The 17,899-nt window shown below is 52.2% G+C and overlaps 9 protein-coding genes across 9 annotated transcripts; 5 read left to right on the forward strand and 4 right to left on the reverse strand.

Moving 5' to 3' along the window:
- Nucleotides 1-575: 575 nt before the first annotated feature.
- J4E85_008789 (uncharacterized protein) lies at nt 576-1,494 on the reverse strand (the record flags this gene model as incomplete). The annotated part of the gene is made up of 2 exons (XM_051473013.1): nt 576-1,233; nt 1,334-1,494. The coding sequence occupies 2 exons, from the start codon at nt 1,492-1,494 to the stop codon at nt 576-578; spliced, it is 819 nt and encodes a 272-aa protein (XP_051323233.1).
- A 778-nt stretch (nt 1,495-2,272) lies between these two features.
- J4E85_008790 (uncharacterized protein) lies at nt 2,273-6,511 on the reverse strand (the record flags this gene model as incomplete). The annotated part of the gene is made up of 4 exons (XM_051473014.1): nt 2,273-2,374; nt 2,425-3,234; nt 3,282-3,863; nt 3,908-6,511. The coding sequence occupies 4 exons, from the start codon at nt 6,509-6,511 to the stop codon at nt 2,273-2,275; spliced, it is 4,098 nt and encodes a 1,365-aa protein (XP_051323234.1).
- Nucleotides 6,512-7,430: 919 nt separating this feature from the next.
- Nucleotides 7,431-7,936, forward strand: J4E85_008791 (uncharacterized protein; the record flags this gene model as incomplete). Its single annotated transcript, XM_051473015.1, has 2 exons — nt 7,431-7,819; nt 7,915-7,936. The coding sequence occupies 2 exons, from the start codon at nt 7,431-7,433 to the stop codon at nt 7,934-7,936; spliced, it is 411 nt and encodes a 136-aa protein (XP_051323235.1).
- A 273-nt stretch (nt 7,937-8,209) lies between these two features.
- J4E85_008792 (uncharacterized protein) lies at nt 8,210-9,464 on the forward strand (the record flags this gene model as incomplete). Its single annotated transcript, XM_051473016.1, has 3 exons — nt 8,210-8,350; nt 8,482-8,640; nt 8,694-9,464. The coding sequence occupies 3 exons, from the start codon at nt 8,210-8,212 to the stop codon at nt 9,462-9,464; spliced, it is 1,071 nt and encodes a 356-aa protein (XP_051323236.1).
- Nucleotides 9,465-9,647: 183 nt separating this feature from the next.
- J4E85_008793 (uncharacterized protein) lies at nt 9,648-11,396 on the reverse strand (the record flags this gene model as incomplete). The annotated part of the gene is made up of 1 exon (XM_051473017.1): nt 9,648-11,396. One exon carries the CDS (start codon nt 11,394-11,396, stop codon nt 9,648-9,650), a length of 1,749 nt encoding a protein of 582 aa, XP_051323237.1.
- Nucleotides 11,397-11,855: 459 nt separating this feature from the next.
- On the forward strand, nt 11,856-13,481 carry J4E85_008794 (uncharacterized protein; the record flags this gene model as incomplete). Its single annotated transcript, XM_051473018.1, has 1 exon — nt 11,856-13,481. The coding sequence occupies one exon, from the start codon at nt 11,856-11,858 to the stop codon at nt 13,479-13,481; it is 1,626 nt and encodes a 541-aa protein (XP_051323238.1).
- Nucleotides 13,482-13,945: 464 nt separating this feature from the next.
- J4E85_008795 (uncharacterized protein) lies at nt 13,946-14,821 on the forward strand (the record flags this gene model as incomplete). Its single annotated transcript, XM_051473019.1, has 4 exons — nt 13,946-14,031; nt 14,079-14,457; nt 14,720-14,744; nt 14,805-14,821. 4 exons carry the CDS (start codon nt 13,946-13,948, stop codon nt 14,819-14,821), a joined length of 507 nt encoding a protein of 168 aa, XP_051323239.1.
- Nucleotides 14,822-15,320: 499 nt separating this feature from the next.
- Nucleotides 15,321-16,177, forward strand: J4E85_008796 (uncharacterized protein; the record flags this gene model as incomplete). Its single annotated transcript, XM_051473020.1, has 2 exons — nt 15,321-15,341; nt 15,371-16,177. 2 exons carry the CDS (start codon nt 15,321-15,323, stop codon nt 16,175-16,177), a joined length of 828 nt encoding a protein of 275 aa, XP_051323240.1.
- A 779-nt stretch (nt 16,178-16,956) lies between these two features.
- On the reverse strand, nt 16,957-17,812 carry J4E85_008797 (uncharacterized protein; the record flags this gene model as incomplete). Its single annotated transcript, XM_051473021.1, has 2 exons — nt 16,957-17,728; nt 17,787-17,812. The coding sequence occupies 2 exons, from the start codon at nt 17,810-17,812 to the stop codon at nt 16,957-16,959; spliced, it is 798 nt and encodes a 265-aa protein (XP_051323241.1).
- Between the last annotated feature and the right edge of the window lie 87 nt (nt 17,813-17,899).

Below are 17,899 nucleotides of genomic sequence, written 5' to 3' on the forward strand. Positions count from 1 at the left end.
TTGGGCGCGCTTTCTTCGCGAGCAAGAGTCGCAGCTTCAAACATGCGCCACGCCAATGTGTTGTCTTAGCGATGCGTGTTTATGATTACTTTCCCTTGGAGACCCGAGATAAGTCTCGAGTATCGCGCACGTGCGAATCCTACATGCATGATCGCTGGGTGGGATGATCCAGACGTGCGAACGCCAAATCAAACCATGGGCTCGGGTTGCGCAACCTTTGATCCTTTTACTCTCGAAAGCTATCTCGCAAAAAACCTGTGCTACTCGCCATGAAAAAAAAGGTTGCCTGCATTTTCCGCATTAGCGCCTGTTTCATCGTTCAGAATCGATTGTTTCCGTCGGTCAAGCAACGCGACTGGGTGTCTCGTGAAGAAATTCGGGGCAGCGCGGCGTATGTGACTAGCAGGAAGGGTTGTGTGAATGATAGGAATCACCTATATCATGAGGGAGGCTGGCTATCAACATGACTATTGTGAAGTAAGCTCGAGCATCCATTAGGTATTCAGAGTACTCTAGCAAGTCTAAAGTACAGTCCGGGCCATCCGGAGGATACACGGGCGACATAAGGGTACCCATTACTTCTCTCTGATAGGCAACGGCCCCATGACATACTCCATCCTCGCAGCGGGCTCCTCATCAAATGTCTTTTGCAACTCTGGGTCCACATTCTGAGCTTGAGCCTCCTCCTCTGCGTCCTCTGCAGCCTCTGGCTCAGAATCGTGGACATGGAACACCTCACACATCGCCTTCCTCATTCCCTCTAGCCGGACCATGACGTCATCTTCGGAAAGATTTTTGGGAAAGGGTACGATCCTATCTTCGCTTGCGGAAGTCAAGCAGTCCATCAAGAACTGTTTCGGCAGGTCGTGCATCCATTCTTTGACATCCGCCTTCTTTCCGATCTTCACTATGATATCGACAGCGAGGTGACGTAGTGAAGAGGCTGGGGTGGAAGCTTTGTATATATTGAAGATACACTTGTACGGGAGATCGTCCGGGTCGTCGTAGATGCGCAGGAAGAATTCGTCTAGAACCGCATTTCGGAGCAAAATGATTCCTAATTCGTTGGCGAACATGAAGACATGAATGAGTCTACCGAAAGAGATTCTCTGATCAGTGGTATCGTCCGGATCGAGTTGATTGAGGTAACCGGTCTTGAGGAATCCCAGGTAGATGCGAAAATTGCGCGGTGATACATCGGGGAGGCTGAAGTACTCGGATGAGTCATCCAGTCTACATTATGTCAGTAAGAGTTCGCTTGGTGAGGCTTGTGTGATGTTGTGCTGGATGTCTTCAAAGTGAAGTGATAAGAGAACAGATGATGTAGACTCACTGATCGAAGAAGTAGTCAGACGTGTTGCGTAGTTGTCTCAACGGCGCGTCGAACATTTCGCTATCGCTGCCGTAGCCGACTTCCAGCGATATCTGCTCGGGACCAAGCCATTTGCTAAGATCTCCGGGGAGGTCGCTGCAAGGTACGAAAGCCTCCGACATTTTGCCCAGGTGGTTCCGAGTGTTGACGAAGTCTTGAGTCGCCGTGTGCTCCGATGTTGGAGCTACGGGAGAGAAGACGCAGAGTCGCAATGGCCGTTATGGATGTTCAAAAATTGTCAAAGCGCGGTTACCTGGAGCAAACGGTGAAGTGAAGGTGAACACGCGCACTTTCGAGGACCTGACATGGAAACGCGCACCGACAATTTTGTGTAAAGAGGATATTGGCGGCTAGACCGCGAACTAATATGGATCTACCTCATACAAGAACGCTGAACAGGTCTGCAGACTACGTTGAAACAAGAACTTGCAAAGTAGATAAAGTAACGTTAACGTAGGCTCTAGAATGTTTTTTTCTCTCTCTAGGTTAGCGTGGATTTAGACAAGAAGACAAGACGACGATATCTGATAGTTGACGAAACGAGGTGAGACTTACGCGTTTGTAACCCTGGGGATTGATTTTGAGCAGCACTCCCTCACGTATGTTCATGTGAGACATGATGTGACGTGCCTACAACACTTCTACTAACGCACAACACACCTGCCTACATTGAACACCATGGATATCATCTAGCTAGCTATCCTACTTCGTATCAACTCGTATCTGCGAAAGCCCCCATACAGACGCCTCGCTGTCCATCCCACATACCATGAAGCGGATGCCACCGATAATACATTAGCTAAGTATACTCAACGCCCAAACGACACACGATAATGCAGAGGTATCGGAAAGCAAACGAACGCCAAAACAGTGACATGTGACAAGAAGAGTGGTTTTGTCTTATCGACGTGGGCCGCCCATGCCGCCCGTCATGCGACCACCCCCAGAGTTGAGACTCTGTCGTACGATCATTTCTGCCGCCTGCGCAGCAGCAAGACGTTCCTGCTGTTCGTCAGTAAGGGTGAAGATGGAAAAGGAATGGCGATGGGTACCTTCTGTCTGCTCCTGTCCTTTAGGTAACGCTCTGCCTCGGGCCTCATTCTCAGTATCCTCAAGATCATGTCATCATTAGGCTCCGCCTGTGCTTCCTTTCTCTTTTCTTCCTTGGCTTTCTTCATTGTGCCTAGATTGCGTGACAACATGATGGTCTTGTGTTTCCTAGTCGGCATACCGACAAGTCCGGCGGCACCACCAAACTGATGGCCCATAGCAGGCGGCGCCGACATGCGGTTTAGGCGTTGGGATTGTTCTTGCTGTCGTCTTGCGCTAGCCGCAGCCATTGACTCAGACGTACGGATCAAATCTTCGGTAGCTTCGAAGTAGAAGAAGTTGAGGTTCTGAAGCTCATGGTACTTGGGTGACTTGAGCACGTCCATGGGTACACCCTCAACATTCCCATCCTCATCTACAGCGTGGAAGAAGTCGAAAAGCATCTTCAGCCACTTGAACACAATGTCAAGCTCTTGTTGTGTCAGCGGGCGCTGTTGTGAGAGCTTGTCGGATAGCGGAGGTACGAGTAGCGACTCTATGGTCGCGAGTGCCTCCTTCCAGAGTCTTGTCATAACCATGATCATTGCAGCGTCTGTCAGCGTCTGTTTCATGATCGCGAAGTTTTCGTCAAAGTAAACGAACAGAGGACCCAGAGCTTGTGTGACATCCTGCTGTGTAGGGCCTTGAATGACAGACATGGGCCTGGCTTGTCGGAAGTTTCCCAAGTAGTTGGTGACCTTCGATGCTACGCCCTTATTGAGCAAGGCATCAAGTGAGCGACGCGAAAGCTTGTAGCCGATGAACGATGAAAGCTGCCATTGTTAGCGCAAATTGTGCATTGTAATGGCAATTTGCCTACCTTGTCCGTGATCTTCCGTGTCATGTCACGCTCAGTCCTCTTAAGTGTTCTGAATGACTTGCCGAAGTAGAACTGGATATCGTCTCGCTCGCCTTCCATGCTCACACGCAGCAACAGACGACCCTGCGTATCCAAGTCAAGCCAGTATTCTCGGGGCATATAGTCCCGGAAGTGTGATGGATCGAGCTTGAGAGACGTCCGGCCGACGCAGTCATGGTCGCCCATAGCGTCCCAGTCCCAGATTGTTGCAACGACGTTCAGCGGGCCATTAGTCGTGATGTCAATTGTCTCGTCCCAACGAGGATTGAGGTTGCGGTAGATGACCCGAGTCTTTGCCAGACGCTTTTGATACTCATCACCAAGCACGACGTATGGGTCACTTAGACCATTCATGTCGCAAGCTTTCAGGTCTTCAGCCTCGATGATTTTGATGGTGAAGACGAAGTTGTTGTTTCGAAGGCGTTGCGTCGGGGGTGGGGAATGCTTTTGGATGACTTCGGCGCACGCATCGACGCCAATCTCGCGCTCGAGCTTATCTAGTTGCTGCATTGCATACTCAATGTTGTTGAGTTTGACGAGCGACTGTATTCGTAAGCATTGGACATGTCATTGAGTCGAATACTTACCTCTGGGTAGAATTGAAAGGGCTCGACCTTCTCTTTCTGGCTGTAGAAGTCCTTGACCGTCGACAACCACTTCTCTGATTTGGTCTGATGAGCGGCGGCCTCCTGCTCAGGAGTCAAGCGATCCATCTCCTTGGCGAACTTCTGCTCAACAAGTTCGCAGTATCTTGCAAGTGCGACACCGATCGATTTCGACACAGCAGTCATGAATTTGGCGTATTGGACATCGTTATCCCAGTTTAGTGAGACAATCTGCTCGATACTCTGATTGAAGGACCGGAAGACATCCACGACCGAGACACTGTGGCGCTCCTCGTCTGAAGGAATGGGGTTCTGCGACTCGATCTGGAATTGGTCTGCCTTGAAAGCGTTGTCAACCCACCCAATAAGGTTTTGATCCGTCATCTGAATCCATCTCCACACAAAGTCCTGTAGCTGATCTTCGATGCTAAAAGCAAAGTTTTTGCCTGGTAGAGCATCGCTGTGTATGCGGCGTATCTCAACAAGCTCTTTGTACAAGTCGAAGCCATCCTGTACGGGTACATCCTCTCCTTTGCTTTGAGCAACGTCCATGATCCGAGCGACAAGGTCCCGCGCATCTGCGGCGTAAGAGGGAAACATCTTCTCAACGAGGCAATTCATGGGACTAGCACCCATAACCTCTGGGTTTTTGCGGTAGCGCTTCTGTATCCGCTCGCATAGCTTGACCACAGCACGACCCAACTCAATGACATGGTAGAACTCCCACTCTTCTTTGGTGTCCGGGATGTGCTTCGCTAGAAGCTCTCGATACACGTCACCAGCCTTGTCCCTCAGTCCGTGACGTAATTGTTCAGTGAACTGATCCATATCTTCTTCGGTGCCGGGGAAAGTTGGGTCGTCGTAGATGTGGGTCTCAAGGATGTACATTACCGGTCCAAGTGCGGGCGGTTTGGTGTCGTATACATGCATCATCAGCTCGTACAACTCTCTTAACAGGCAGTCGTGCAACGTTGACAGAATCTGTTGGTTGAGAGTGTAGTCCTGGATTGTCCATTTCGTTCGGTCAAACAACGATACTTGTACTGGAATATGGCTCATCCGATTGGACTTCTTGTCAGCTGGCGGTGGTTCCTTGACATAGTTGAAGGCAGCATCGAGGGTATCCAGACTGATGTCTTGGTTAATGTACTTGTCGCGTATGACGTCTAGGAACAAGACGAGACGGGAAAATTGTGGTATCCTCCATCGGAGGGCTATCTCATTCAAAAGCTCAGCCGATTGTTTCGACAGTAGCTTCACAGACGGATTCTCGTTGGTAGCTTCGGACGGTTCGAGATCGTTGTCCGCCAGGTCATACGTCAGTGCTTCATTCAGTATCGCACGATAAGTGGCACGTGGATCTGAAGGTATGAAGGTATAGGATGAGCTATCATTTGGGTCGTCGTTGAGGCTGAGCCCATTCATATCCACAGACTGGTCAATGACATATGAGGAGCCGTTCTCAGACGACATAGAACCCTGCCTCGAACCGTCCGAGTAGCCGGGGTCCAAAGAAGCATTGGGCTTGAAGTGTGGCACAGATCCGGGTGAACTCTTTGCGAGCTCGGGGTTGGACTGGATGATTGCCAGTATCATCTGCGAGAGGTCTGGCACCTCTTGGTTCTTCCATGCCTCGTACGCCTCCTCGGTATCGAAGTCGTCACTGTTCAGCGTCTTCTTGGTCATGAGACTGAGGTGCGCCTGATATGTCTTGAGATCCTGCAGCGCAGCCTTCTCCGTCCAAACGGACTTGTATCGGTTGATATCGGCTTGTACATCGGAGTACCCTACAGCGAAGATGCGTGACACTACCAAGACGAGGGGCATGTCCTTGACTTCATAACTTCGCGGAACCTCGACTTCGACTGTTGTGCCACCCTGACCGCCATTGCGCTGGTTCTCCGCCGCCAAATCTTGGTCGTGTACGAGTAACTTCTTCTCCATCGTGGCCAACCGATGCGCAAGTTCGGGTCTATCCTTTTGCCAGTCGTGGTCTTTGAGGCAAGAGCTGACAAGACGCAGGAAGAGAGCGACGTGCCGGTCTACCATGAGCTTCCAGCTGTCATCTCCGGGCGCCTTCCCCTTTTGCAGTTCCTTTGTGGCGTTGGAGTAGAAAATCAGGAGAAGGTCCTCGACTCTCCTATCTTTGTCCATGTTCTTCCTGAACGACGGGTCCTTGAATGCATTCAGGAAGACGGCGAACGTTCGCTTGACCGTGGCATCCTGGAACTCAGGCATGCGCTCCTGTCCCATCAACACCTTTGTGATCCGTTTGTCCAGTGCAGCCATGAAGTCGCGGGGGAAGCGCGTGCTCTTGGAGTCTCGTATGAGGGAGAAGTCCTTCATGAGGTCGTTTATCGAGGTCGACGATCGCTGGACATGTTTGGGCGCGGCGGGGACATGTTGCACCCGCTTCTGCCGGGGCTGGAGGAGGTATGCGAGGTACGCCGCGCGGAGGGCATAGAGATAGGCATCTTGGGCCGTGACGGGGCGCTTCCCCTGGGCGTTGGCTGAACTGCGTCGTCGCAGGCGGTCCTGGGCCTGGAGGCTGTTGATGCGGCGATTGCTCCCCCGGGTGCCGTCCATGGTGGAGTGCGTGGGAGGATTCAATGGCGTGGGTGGAGGAGTGCGGCCGCGGTTGGGCGCATGTCACGGCGGTGGTGGTGTAGTGCGTGCTCCCGGGCTGCAGCTGCCCAGTGGGATGTCCTAGCGGGGTCGTGCCTTCTCTTGCAATTTCTCCTACAGCGTGGCGACTCTGTCACTGGCCCTGAGCGATCGTGTTCACTCTCGACCGAGGGTTGCTACTGCCGGCGGTATCTCTGGGCGTCGCGTCGTGGCCGACGTGGTTCCTGGTGGCGCGGAAGATCCACCGGAGTGCGTCACACGCTGTTGGGTGCAGGGAGCCAGGAGCCTCATATCGCGCTGACGGGGTCCGGCCACCTTGAAACAACGTTTTAATTAGCCGCACGTTTCTTGCTTGATAGCGCCATGTCAGCGTCGCTGCTAAACAAACAGCCGTTTTACTAGTAGCGATACCCTCATCTGCACATTGCGCATCTTGTCGCCATGGTACCAAGCACGTGCTAGCTATGGAGAGCTTCCGCTTCACCCACGCGTATCGATAGCGCGCCTCTACCATCGCACCTCCTACCACACACACGGATGCCCATCGCACATTGTAGCACCGGCTTGCTGGTATAGCCCGCGTTGAGTGGTGTATGCCTCCAAGCTCGGCACCCGTCGGCCCATTCACATGAAGGGCAGGAACTATGCCCAGGTGAGCGCCTGCTGTCCCCTACAACACTATAGCAGTCGCGTACCACAGCCTGTGCCTCAGAACGTCGCCTTGGTCTCCTTGACCGAACATACAGCATAACGCAAGAATATATCCCAAGTAGCCACATCCAGCGAACCGGTTCGTGCCAGCTGAAATCTACTCTACCTACCCGAACACACTGGCCATTCGCGTCAGACGATACACTCGTACCACCGCCTCCACGCCATCATGCCGGAGTCGCAAAGTCCCACGAACGCCGCCGACCGGCCCCGCCTTACCGAAGCCCAAAAGAAAGAGAACCACATCCGTTCTGAGCAGAAGCGACGCGAAGCGATTAGAGAAGGCTTCGACCGACTTGCCTCAATAGTACCCGGCTTGGAGGGACAAGGCCGCAGCGAGGCAGTTGTGCTCGGGGGTGCCATCAAGCTCATGCGCGAGAAGATTGTGGAGCGACAGCAGATCATCGCCGACGCCAAGGCGAAGGGGATCGACACAACGGGATGGGAGTTGGACAAGGACACGATGGAGGCGTGCGCTAGGCAGATGGAGCGAACGCTGGCCGAGGAGCGACAGGCGGAGAAAGAAGAGAGCAGTAATGGTGTTGAGGTGAAGAAAGAGTAAGAACGCATGCGTTCAACACGGTATACACGGGATGAGAATGGGCTGGGATACTGGAACATGCGTACCAGGCGTATACGCGTCATATTGCTAGGAAGCAGCAAGACACCCTTTGACTTTCCGCATAAGTCGCGTGGGGAGACTCTCCGGTCAGAAGTAAAGTGCATTTCTTCGCTATCCTCAAATCAAAGTGATGATTAATCCACCTAAGACTTGCGACAAACTAAGATCAAAGCGCATCCATGTAGTAGACATTCACCTGTGCACACACCATGCGCTTATCGATAAGACCCAAAATTATCTTTCACATGAAAGAAGCCCCACCAACCACCAAACTAACATCTTGCATATCAGCCTAACCCGATCCAACCTCAGTTCAGCATTCCATCATGGCATTCAGCTTCGGCTTTTCAGGCGACGACATAGAAGAAGACCCCAATGATGTGCAAGAGCAAGGGCAACAGCAAACAACGACAGATAGCAGTGTTCCACCACCTATTGCGGCCAAAACACATGATCTCGATGAGCTGGTAGGTAAGCGCTTCTGAATTTTTTACAGACAGACATGGGACAATGTCGCAACTCGCTACCCTCTCTGACAATTTCTCTCTCATAGAGACGATGACGACATGCCTGTGAGCGATACTGACAATGATTTCAGCTAGCCAGCCTCCCAGACAAACTCTCCTACTCAACTATCAACATAACCAGCCCCAAAGGTTTCACAACCCGTCTGCCCCGCCGCGAACTCTTCGATGTGCGCCTTCAACTCATGGCTGAAGACGATGGATCTTCCCAAACACCTCTGACAGGTCTGGATGTAATGCCTCCCTATCCCCTCCTTCCATCCACAAAACTGACACTCACCAAAAGGACTCCGACCTCCGCCAAAACGTCTACGAAGGCGGCTACAAGACCTGGGAATGCAGTCTCGATCTCGTCCGCTACCTGCTCGATCGTGGACCGCGGAAAGATCTCGATGACCTCATGCGCGTCGGTCATGTTATTGAGATGGGTTGCGGGTCTGCGCTGCCTTCGCTTCTCCTATTCCAATACGCGGTCAAGAATCAACTTGGGATCTACTTCACCCTCACGGATTACAACGCCGACGTCCTACGGCTTGTTACTCTACCTAATCTACTTCTAACATGGGTGGGTACGCTAAGTGCTGAGGAGAATGCAGCGCTGTTCCCTGAGGCGGGGAATCCGCTCTTGGAATCGGAAGAGAGTAGCGAGTTATATCTTACTCCTGAGATCCTAGCAGCTTTCAAGAAGGCGATGGGTGAAACTGGGATCACGATGACGTTTATCTCGGGGTCTTGGACGCCGGTTGAGAAGCTTCTGGAGATGGTTCCGTCGTCTCCGGATCTGAATACGTTCATCCTGGGTTCAGAGACTATCTACTCGCCGGCTTCGCTAACGGCGTTTACGGATGCGATTGTCGCGCTGATGGGACGGGTGAAGACGGGCAAGACGATGGTAGCGGCGAAGAGAGTGTACTTTGGTGTTGGAGGTAGCGTGGATGGCTTTAGGGAAGCCTGTGCGCAGAGGGGATGTGTAGCGTACGAGATGGAATTTGAAGGATTGGGCGACGGGAGTGATGGAGGTGTAAGGAGATGTTTGGTTGAGGTGCAGATGTATTGAACTTTGTAAAAATAATGGTTCATTGCGGTCGTGAGTTATGGATGAGATGGGTATCTAGGGATGTACCAAGTAGTAGAAGAATGAACCCAAAAGGAAAGTAAAGACAATCTTGTGAACGCCGTCAAAAAATATCCAAGTACTGATCCAAGTTTCTCCAAATCTGCCGGTGTCGAGACGATCTCACTACTTCGCCCTCACGGTGACTGTCGGTCCAGGCAGCTCCCTTCTACCCTTGCCTTCTTCGCCGCCACGCATAAGCCTCTTATACGTGTCCCCCTCAACCCTCATGTGCTCTCCACGACTGACCTGCAGCCTATCCACACCCTTCCCGATAGCATCGATATGGTACTCCAAAGGTAGATCACTTCTGTACCCCAACATCTCTGGCGCCGCAACTCCCTCACGCAAATTCTCCAACTCGGCCTGGATCTCTTGCAGCTTCAGAAGTGTGCCAGATACATGATTGACCGCTCTCTTGCGATAGGCTCCGATGTTGGCAAGTAGAGTAAGTGACTTGGTGTTGGCTTTTACATCCCCGCGGTTACCGCCGAGCTTCGTCCAAAGGCTTGAAAGAAGCTCCTCTTGTCTGCCTGTTATCGTCTGGTCATCGCCTGTTGCAATTTCGTAGATGGTGCCTAGTCGCTCATCAAGGTTGTGCAGAACAAGAAGCAGAGCTTGAGCTGTTTCGATAAGACGCGTAATCTCGTCTTTGTTCTTGCTGACGTGTGAGACGTACTGGTCGAAGATGCGTTGTTGGAGCGTTGGCGGTGGCGCGACGAACGCACCCGTGACCTGGTTGATAACTCGGCCAACGGCGCCAATGGAAGCCTCTTTCTCCGAGATACCAGACAACACGTTCATGGTCCAGGTGTTTGTCGCAATTACACGGTCCATAGCTGCCCCTATGCGACTGTTGTAACGAGACAGATCAACGGAAGCCTCGTTAGCTGTTTGTACAAAGTACTCGAATTCATTATCCAAGGTCTTGCGGCTCGGAAGACGAGAGTGCTTGACAAGAATACGCAAGTCGCGAATAGCAAGCTCGGAGTTCTTGATCGTGGCGGGCAGAGCAGAAGTATCTTTCGATGCGTCCAGGATATCCTCGAATCGACTTTGAACATTGATGAGTTCCTCAAAGTCGGCCTGAGGTTCTGACGCGTCTAGCGTAGCGCATGCGGGGATGAGGTAGGAAAAGCCTGGTATCGCGCAAACAGGCCCCATTACAGCGTTCGATACTGTGGATCGTAGTATCCCGGATGCCAGCTGGATGCCGAAGACTAGGATACCAACACCGAGGGCGACCCCTAAGAACGGCTTGATAAAGTGTCGCATCGCGTAGGAGAAGATGTCGAGGAAGTGGGCGAGGAGTGGTGCGGCGACGTTATCCCAAAAGAGATTCACGTAGTGCCATGGGCTGACTTCTTCCTGGTTCTGTTGTGGCGCTTGCGGATACCCGCTGACGGACCCTTTCGTGAAAGAGCTGCCTGGTGCAAGGGGCGAGTCTGATGGGCGGTTCTGGGTATTTCTTACTCGGTTCCGCGGCTGAGATTTTGGACCTGGCGAGCCGCTGTAACCACTTGGCGAGTTACTCATGGAAGGCATGATGAAGCTCGGCTCGGATGCGTCTTGTTTCGGTGTTCTATCGGGTCCTATCTTTTGCGACTGGCTGGCTTTGGTCCGACTTGCTGGCTTCCTTATGGGTCGATCCTGCGTTTGCGCCGTAGGTGTTGACTTGCTGAGATGCTTGCGCTTAGGCCTGGGTGTCACGGTCGTCCGTGGTTCTAGTACAGTTTCTTTGTCAGAGTCCTCTAGTTCCAACTCGCTGGCTTCGTCGCTGGCCGAGTGAATGGAGCCTTCGTCACCGGATGCGTAGTCAGCGTCGCCCCAGCTACTTCCCAAGCTGTGTTCGAGTCGCCGTGAACGTGCGCTCATATTCCAAGTTGATGGTATCTAGGATCTGTGACGTAGGGCTGACGGTTGGGTGGGTCAAGGTAAGAATGCAATACAGAGCAGGGGCAAGTTATAGATTTAGGCAGTGGTGTGTCTAGTGATGACCCAAACTGTCTCACTGACTGCCTTTGTGTCGTTGTAGGAGGCTGGGTAGAACAGGTTGCCACTTCCTACGTGTGACGTGGGGCCTGCCAATCAGGCTTCTGGCGCATACTGTGTCTTAGTGCGTCGCAGAGACATCAAGAACTTTCGTTGTTAGTGGAGTTCCAGAGCGATGGCCCTAGCACTGTACCTGTAGTACCTGACCGCGTTTGGGGTTTAAGTGGTGTTGGCGTACAGACGCGTCGACGTCATGTTCGAGCTCGCGTGCGCCAAGACGACTAGTCCAGAAAGTGCATCCTGAACACCACGCGAAGTTGGTGCAGGAGTCAAGACTTTCCGATGTCACTACGCCAGCTCTCCCTCGCGCTACGGACTGCAAGACGGGCGCAATTAGAACCATCGAGGTGGCGCCAACATGGACGTCTTTTCGCGCGCAGCTGCTCTTGCTCTGCGCCCCACCAGTTGCAGCACACGGTGACTGTCTCGTCTGAAGCACCCGCCAGTGCGCAATTGAACCCTACAGCCGGCACCCCGCCTACACCTCCTCTCGACCATCGAGCCCTCGCGCAAACACACAATCTCTTCATCACATCTCCATATAGCCCCGGCTCACCGCTCATTCTCCCCAACGGTGCCTACGTCTTCCAAAAGTTGCAGTCGTTCCTGCGTGCGCAATATCCGCAATTTGGCTTCCAAGAGGTCATCACGCCCATAATATACAAGAAGTCGCTATGGGAGAAGTCTGGGCACTGGGAGAACTATGCAGAGGATATGTTCAGTGTACAGGGAAGAGGGACAACGGCGCAAATACCTGAGGCAGAAGGTGGAGAGGATGGGGAGTTTGGTCTGAAGCCAATGAACTGCCCGGGTCACTGTTTGCTGTTCAGGGACGAGATCAAGAGTTACAGAGATCTCCCAGTCAGGCTCGCCGACTTCAGCGCTCTGCACCGGAACGAGATCTCAGGCGCCTTGACAGGACTGACCAGAGTCAGGCGGTTCCACCAGGACGACGCGCACATCTTCTGTCGGCCAGACCAGATCCTGGCGGAGATTGAGCAGACGCTCAAATTCGTGGGCATGGTATACAACACGTTTGGACTGGGACCCTACAAGCTGCTTCTCTCTACTCGGCCCAAGGACAGCTTCATCGGCACCATTGAGGAGTGGGAACGTGCCGAAGAGCAGTTGACTACCGCGTTGAACAACATCGGGAGCGAATGGGCAATCAATGAGGGCGACGGAGCCTTTTACGGTCCGAAGATTGACATCATCTTGAAAGACTCGAATGGCAAGGAGCATCAGACGGCAACCATACAGCTCGACTTCCAGCTGCCACAGCGCTTCGATCTGCAATACCAAGCATCGCCAGAAGAATTAGAGGCAGGGCCGCAGTCGTCTATGGACGCAGGTCTGGATCCGGCCCTTCGCCGACCAGTCATCGTACATCGTGCCATCTACGGTTCCATCGAACGCTTCATGGCTCTACTGATCGAACACTACGCCGGCAAATACCCGTTCTGGCTTTCGCCTCGACCAGCTATCGTCCTATCGTTGAATTCAGACCCTAAAGTCCTCGAACATGTCTCGCGAATTCAGTCTGTCCTTTCCGGTCTCACACCCTCCGACGCACCAGCCATGTCCGCATCGTCACCCAAGCCCTTACCGTTATCGACTATACACCTGCCCATCGATGTCGATACAAGCGACCGCTCGCTCGGGAAGAAGATCGCCGAGGCAAGAACAAAGAAGTACAATCACATCATTGTGGTTGGCGGCAAAGAGGTTGAGAGTGGCAGCATGAATCTTCAGATCGTGAACCAGCCAAATGAGGAGTCCACTATAGAAGCGCTTCAGGTTTCTATGGGAAAGACACTCACTGAGAAAGAACGGTCAAAGGCCACTGTCAACGTCGACCTAGACGGCGCTAGGAAATACTTCGAGAACCTGGCCAACTCGTTCTTGTAATACAAAGTCGACTCGGATTCAAAACCTTGTCTATGTTCAATTGTGTGTCAATATGGTTGCTCGATGTTTAGTCTTGCTGTTCGCTCTGCTCGTGTTTCCAGTCAATTGTTACGTACGGGCGACAACAGTGTCTAGCACGTTACGTTGAGATACGTTGCTGGTATGCTCAAAGAGAAGGTAGTCGAGAGAACGGACAAGATCTACCAATGCTACCAAACGGCGGCATCTAAGTACTGAATTCCTCCGGCATCTATCAGGCGTATATCTTGTCCTTAAAGTCAAATTGTCGGTTGGGTTTCGCATTCTCGCACCCGCACCCGCACCCGCTTTCACTTTCACTTTCACTTGCCGATAGACCGCCAAGACAATTGGTCCTTGCACGGGCACTTGGAATTTCCTCTCCATTGCCAATCGCGTCACCAGTGCTTTAACAACGTCCCTTGTCCCCCACTCCATCTCACGACATGGCGACACCAGTACCGTCCACCGACGACGATGCATGGATGTTGGAGCCGATCCCTTGTGCCCACCCACCCACAAAACCACCTGCGTGAGTCCGAAACAGGCAAACCCTTAAACCCTTACTAACAGTCACAGCCACGTCTACGACACCATCATTACCGTCGCGGTCGGACCCGATGACGCCAAGAAAAAGTTCAAGATCTATCGGGGACTACTGTGTCACTTCTCAAGCTATTTCGATCGCATGCTGAATGGATCGTTCCGGGAAGGCGGCTCGACCTATCTTCGTCTCAGGGATGTCGACGCCTCAACCTTCCACGTCTTCTACTATTGGCTCAACTCTGGAATTGTGGACTTCACCAACGGTGACGCATCAACCGCAGCAAGTCGAATTTGGAAGAACGCTATTGATGCCTACATATTCGCCGACTTTCATCAGGCGCAAGTCTTCAAGAACGCTCTCTTCGATTCTCTGTACCTCTACTCCGAAAAAAGCGATACCATGTCAACCTGTGTCACAGAAAGCCTGTATACCAACACATGTGAGCAGGACGCTATGAGAAAGTTCTTAGTACATATAGCGGCCGTGTGCTTGTCGTTCGAAAGCTTGAAACCGACTGGGTTTGAAAATTGCGCGAAGGAATTCTTACTTGATGTCATTCTGGCGTGTCGGAAGAAGGGATGGGTGCCGGGTTTGTCAAATATCGCCAACGACACTTGGTGCACGGATTGGCGCACAAGTTTCTGCAAAACATATCATACTCACGAAGAGATAGAGGGTTCTCGAGGAAACGGAAAATTGTAAGTTTCTGTCTTTCATGGCTTTTCAGTGGCAGTATCAGTGGCTAATTCATTGGATAGTTAGACTACAAGTGTAGGATCGGAACAGTGCCGGCTTGTCGCTCAGGTCATATGAGGTGTTTGCGGCATATATTGTAAGCCAACCTCAGGTGGCTACTACAGATCTGAAAGAGGTGTCCTTTTCCAGAATCAATCTACGTACCGTGGTCCTACTCGTCACACATCGTCTCTGCTCAGATCTTGGAAGCACTAGTTGCGATAGCTCCCGTACATAGCAAAGATACAACCCAAACCCTCATGAATTCTATTCGAAACCATCGGGTTCGTTTTGATCTGATCTATGGTTCCCTTGCGATCTTGAACTTTGCCTCCCATGAGACAACAACATGATGATGACAATTCAAAAAATCAGTACACATTTCGACTCTTGTTACGTTGATCTCCTCATGACATAGTTGAAAGCTTGTTTACCCAGGTAGCTATCTAGCGGTCTTGTTGCCTGCTGTCGGAAGTAATTGTGATAGCCCGAACCCGTCTTCACCTTCACCTTCGCTTCGACTTTTCGGCTAGTGGGGTATGCTGGCTGGAAAGAGCCCTGTACGTAAACGGTCTTGACATCTCGTGAGAACTTTATCGACAACATCTCCACTTCCGTCAACGAGAACGACAACATCTCCACTTCCGTCAACGAGAGCAACTCCAACACTGGTACGATGAGCCGCCCACTAGCACGGTGCGCACACCCGTGGACCGCGCCTATCATCACCAACAAGCACGACACAGTCACGATCAAAGTTGGCGCCGGCAGCAATATCCAGCAGTATGACCTACATGTCGAAGCACTCAGAGCGCGCTCGCGACACTTCCATGAGATCCTTCCCGCCTCCTCCGACGAGGAGCGCACAGCGATCCACCTCGCGTGCTCTGCGCCAAAGCGATTCGACGCCTTCGCCAACTGGCTTTACAGCGGCAGCCTAGACTCCAGCAATGACATCAATGTGAGATACCTCTTCTTATGCGAACTCCACATATCTGCCGACACCTTCGATATCCCGCTCCTGCGCAACAAGATTGTGGATGTGTTCTTCAACAAGCTTTCGCGCGACGCACAGCCACTGCCCTACGACATCATGAACTACATCGAGGAGCATCTGAGGGACTCTGCTTTGAGGACCATGATGCAAGACATCATGCTGAACTGCGGTGAGACGGAGGACATGGCCGAGTGGAAGGTCAACCTTGCGAAGGGCTTCAGGATGGAGAGTGTTGGGAAGGAGGACGTCGTTGAGCCATTTGGCGGAAGTTCAGATGTAAGGCGATACTTGCTCGGCTTGCGGGGAAAGGTATGCGAGAGATACCACGAGCATGTGGAGAGGGACGAGAAAGTGGTGGAACGGAAGGGAATGTGGTTCTTCGATCCACCTCTGAAGTAAGCGGAGAGCACTTTCATGTAGTATGAGACGCCCGGAATATAGACGATAACAAGGTCAGAATGGAAAGAGTGGGATGTCGTAGTGGAATTTGATACTTTCAGTTGTCGTATCCTCAAACGAACAAGGTGATCTAGCTGAAGGCACTGAAACTCGGCCGTTAATGTTATGACTCCTGACACAGTGTAAGATAAGCTTCTGTCGAACCATGTGGTATGGAGGGCTGTACTCGCAATGCATGTGCGGAGGTTGTGCATACCTGCCCAGGTGGGCAATTCTTTCCAAGATTTGCGCTAGCCTAACGCTAGCCTTCATTGGGTAAGACCCTGATTTATCTGACTGACGTCATGAGCTCGCGGTACGGTCGCGTTTCAAATCGACCTACTCCAAAGATGGTCCATGAACGTTCCCACGGCGCTTCGCGGTCACTTCCGCTGACAATCGGGGTATATGCACAACCGCAGCGATGCAACGCCGCGCAGCCATTGGCCGCACCAAACGGAATGTGGCGTACGAAACTCATTGCCGCCCAAAGCACTCCTTTTTGACGGCACTCGCTAATCGATGAAGGCGTCGTATCAGTTACGCAGGAAGGTGCTAGACAGCGGTATAGGATGAAGGCGATCGCAGCCAATCGCGTGTAAGTCGGTATGTAAAAGACCGAGGAAGGGCGATGAGGAGTCCATGAAGTACAACGCAAACGGATCCTTCGGGTCCTTTTGTAGGTCGAGATTGCTAAGACACGTGTCGCAAAATACAACTTCTTGACAGCATCGCCGCCTTCAACGGAGATTGAAGCGCACCTTATCTAGCACGCGGCTGATAGGCACAGGCTTCTCGTTCACAAAGGAAACCTCGGAATCGGTACGTTCGTCTACGAGAGAAGCTCGAGATGCCGGTAGCGATGTCTCCGGATCAGCCGAACGCATCGTGAGCCATTGGGTGACAAGCATACCGAGACAGACTTGACTATGTATCAGCGTTTGTTGACCACAAGGGCGAATCGTGAACTTACTATCAGCGAGGCACATGAGCAGACAAGCGTGGCTCATCTTCGCGAAACTCCAGGCGAGAAACAGGCTATTGTTGCACAAAGTGACAAACAACATGAAGCCCGAGCCAACAACATTTCGAACCAGCATAACTCGCAAGTTGTTCCGGGAAGAGACGGCCCGTCGTGTCCCTTTCATCCAAAGTCGGATTCTCTGCATTGAAGAGCCGCTTGATGTACCAGCAGTGTCGCTTGCGAAACTGAATATCCTAGGTGCCGAGGAGCCCAGTGCTGGTCGAAGCTGCCAGACGAAGATTCCCGTGAGAACAGTGTTCATCAGGATGTCCAGCACAATGATCGCAATCGTAGCCGGTCGCTCGATGCCTATCCTGCATTCGCCTGTCTGGTGGTTCAGGATAGCCATTGGGTTGACAAACTGCCATCCCATGATCGCGAGGAAACCACCCGTGACGAAGATCCCTCCGAAGACATACAACATATCCCTTGTGCGATCCACAAAGGGAGCTCGTACGATATGAACGCGCTCCAGCAGGAACAGATATCTGTATGTGGTTCAGCATCCGGGCCTTGGGTGAGCGTCACGTACGAGTAAACACTTACAGTGCTATCTTGTCCGCGCTATACATGGCGATACAGACTCGTATGGCAGCATGACATTGAGCATCCGTTTGTAGACCCAGTCCAGCTATCTGTATGGCTGTGGCAAACAGGAA

The sequence above is a fragment of the Alternaria conjuncta genome (genome assembly GCF_024043145.1).
Source record: "Alternaria conjuncta strain BMP 0040 chromosome Unknown scaffold_14, whole genome shotgun sequence".
Taxonomy (NCBI): domain Eukaryota; kingdom Fungi; phylum Ascomycota; class Dothideomycetes; order Pleosporales; family Pleosporaceae; genus Alternaria; species Alternaria conjuncta.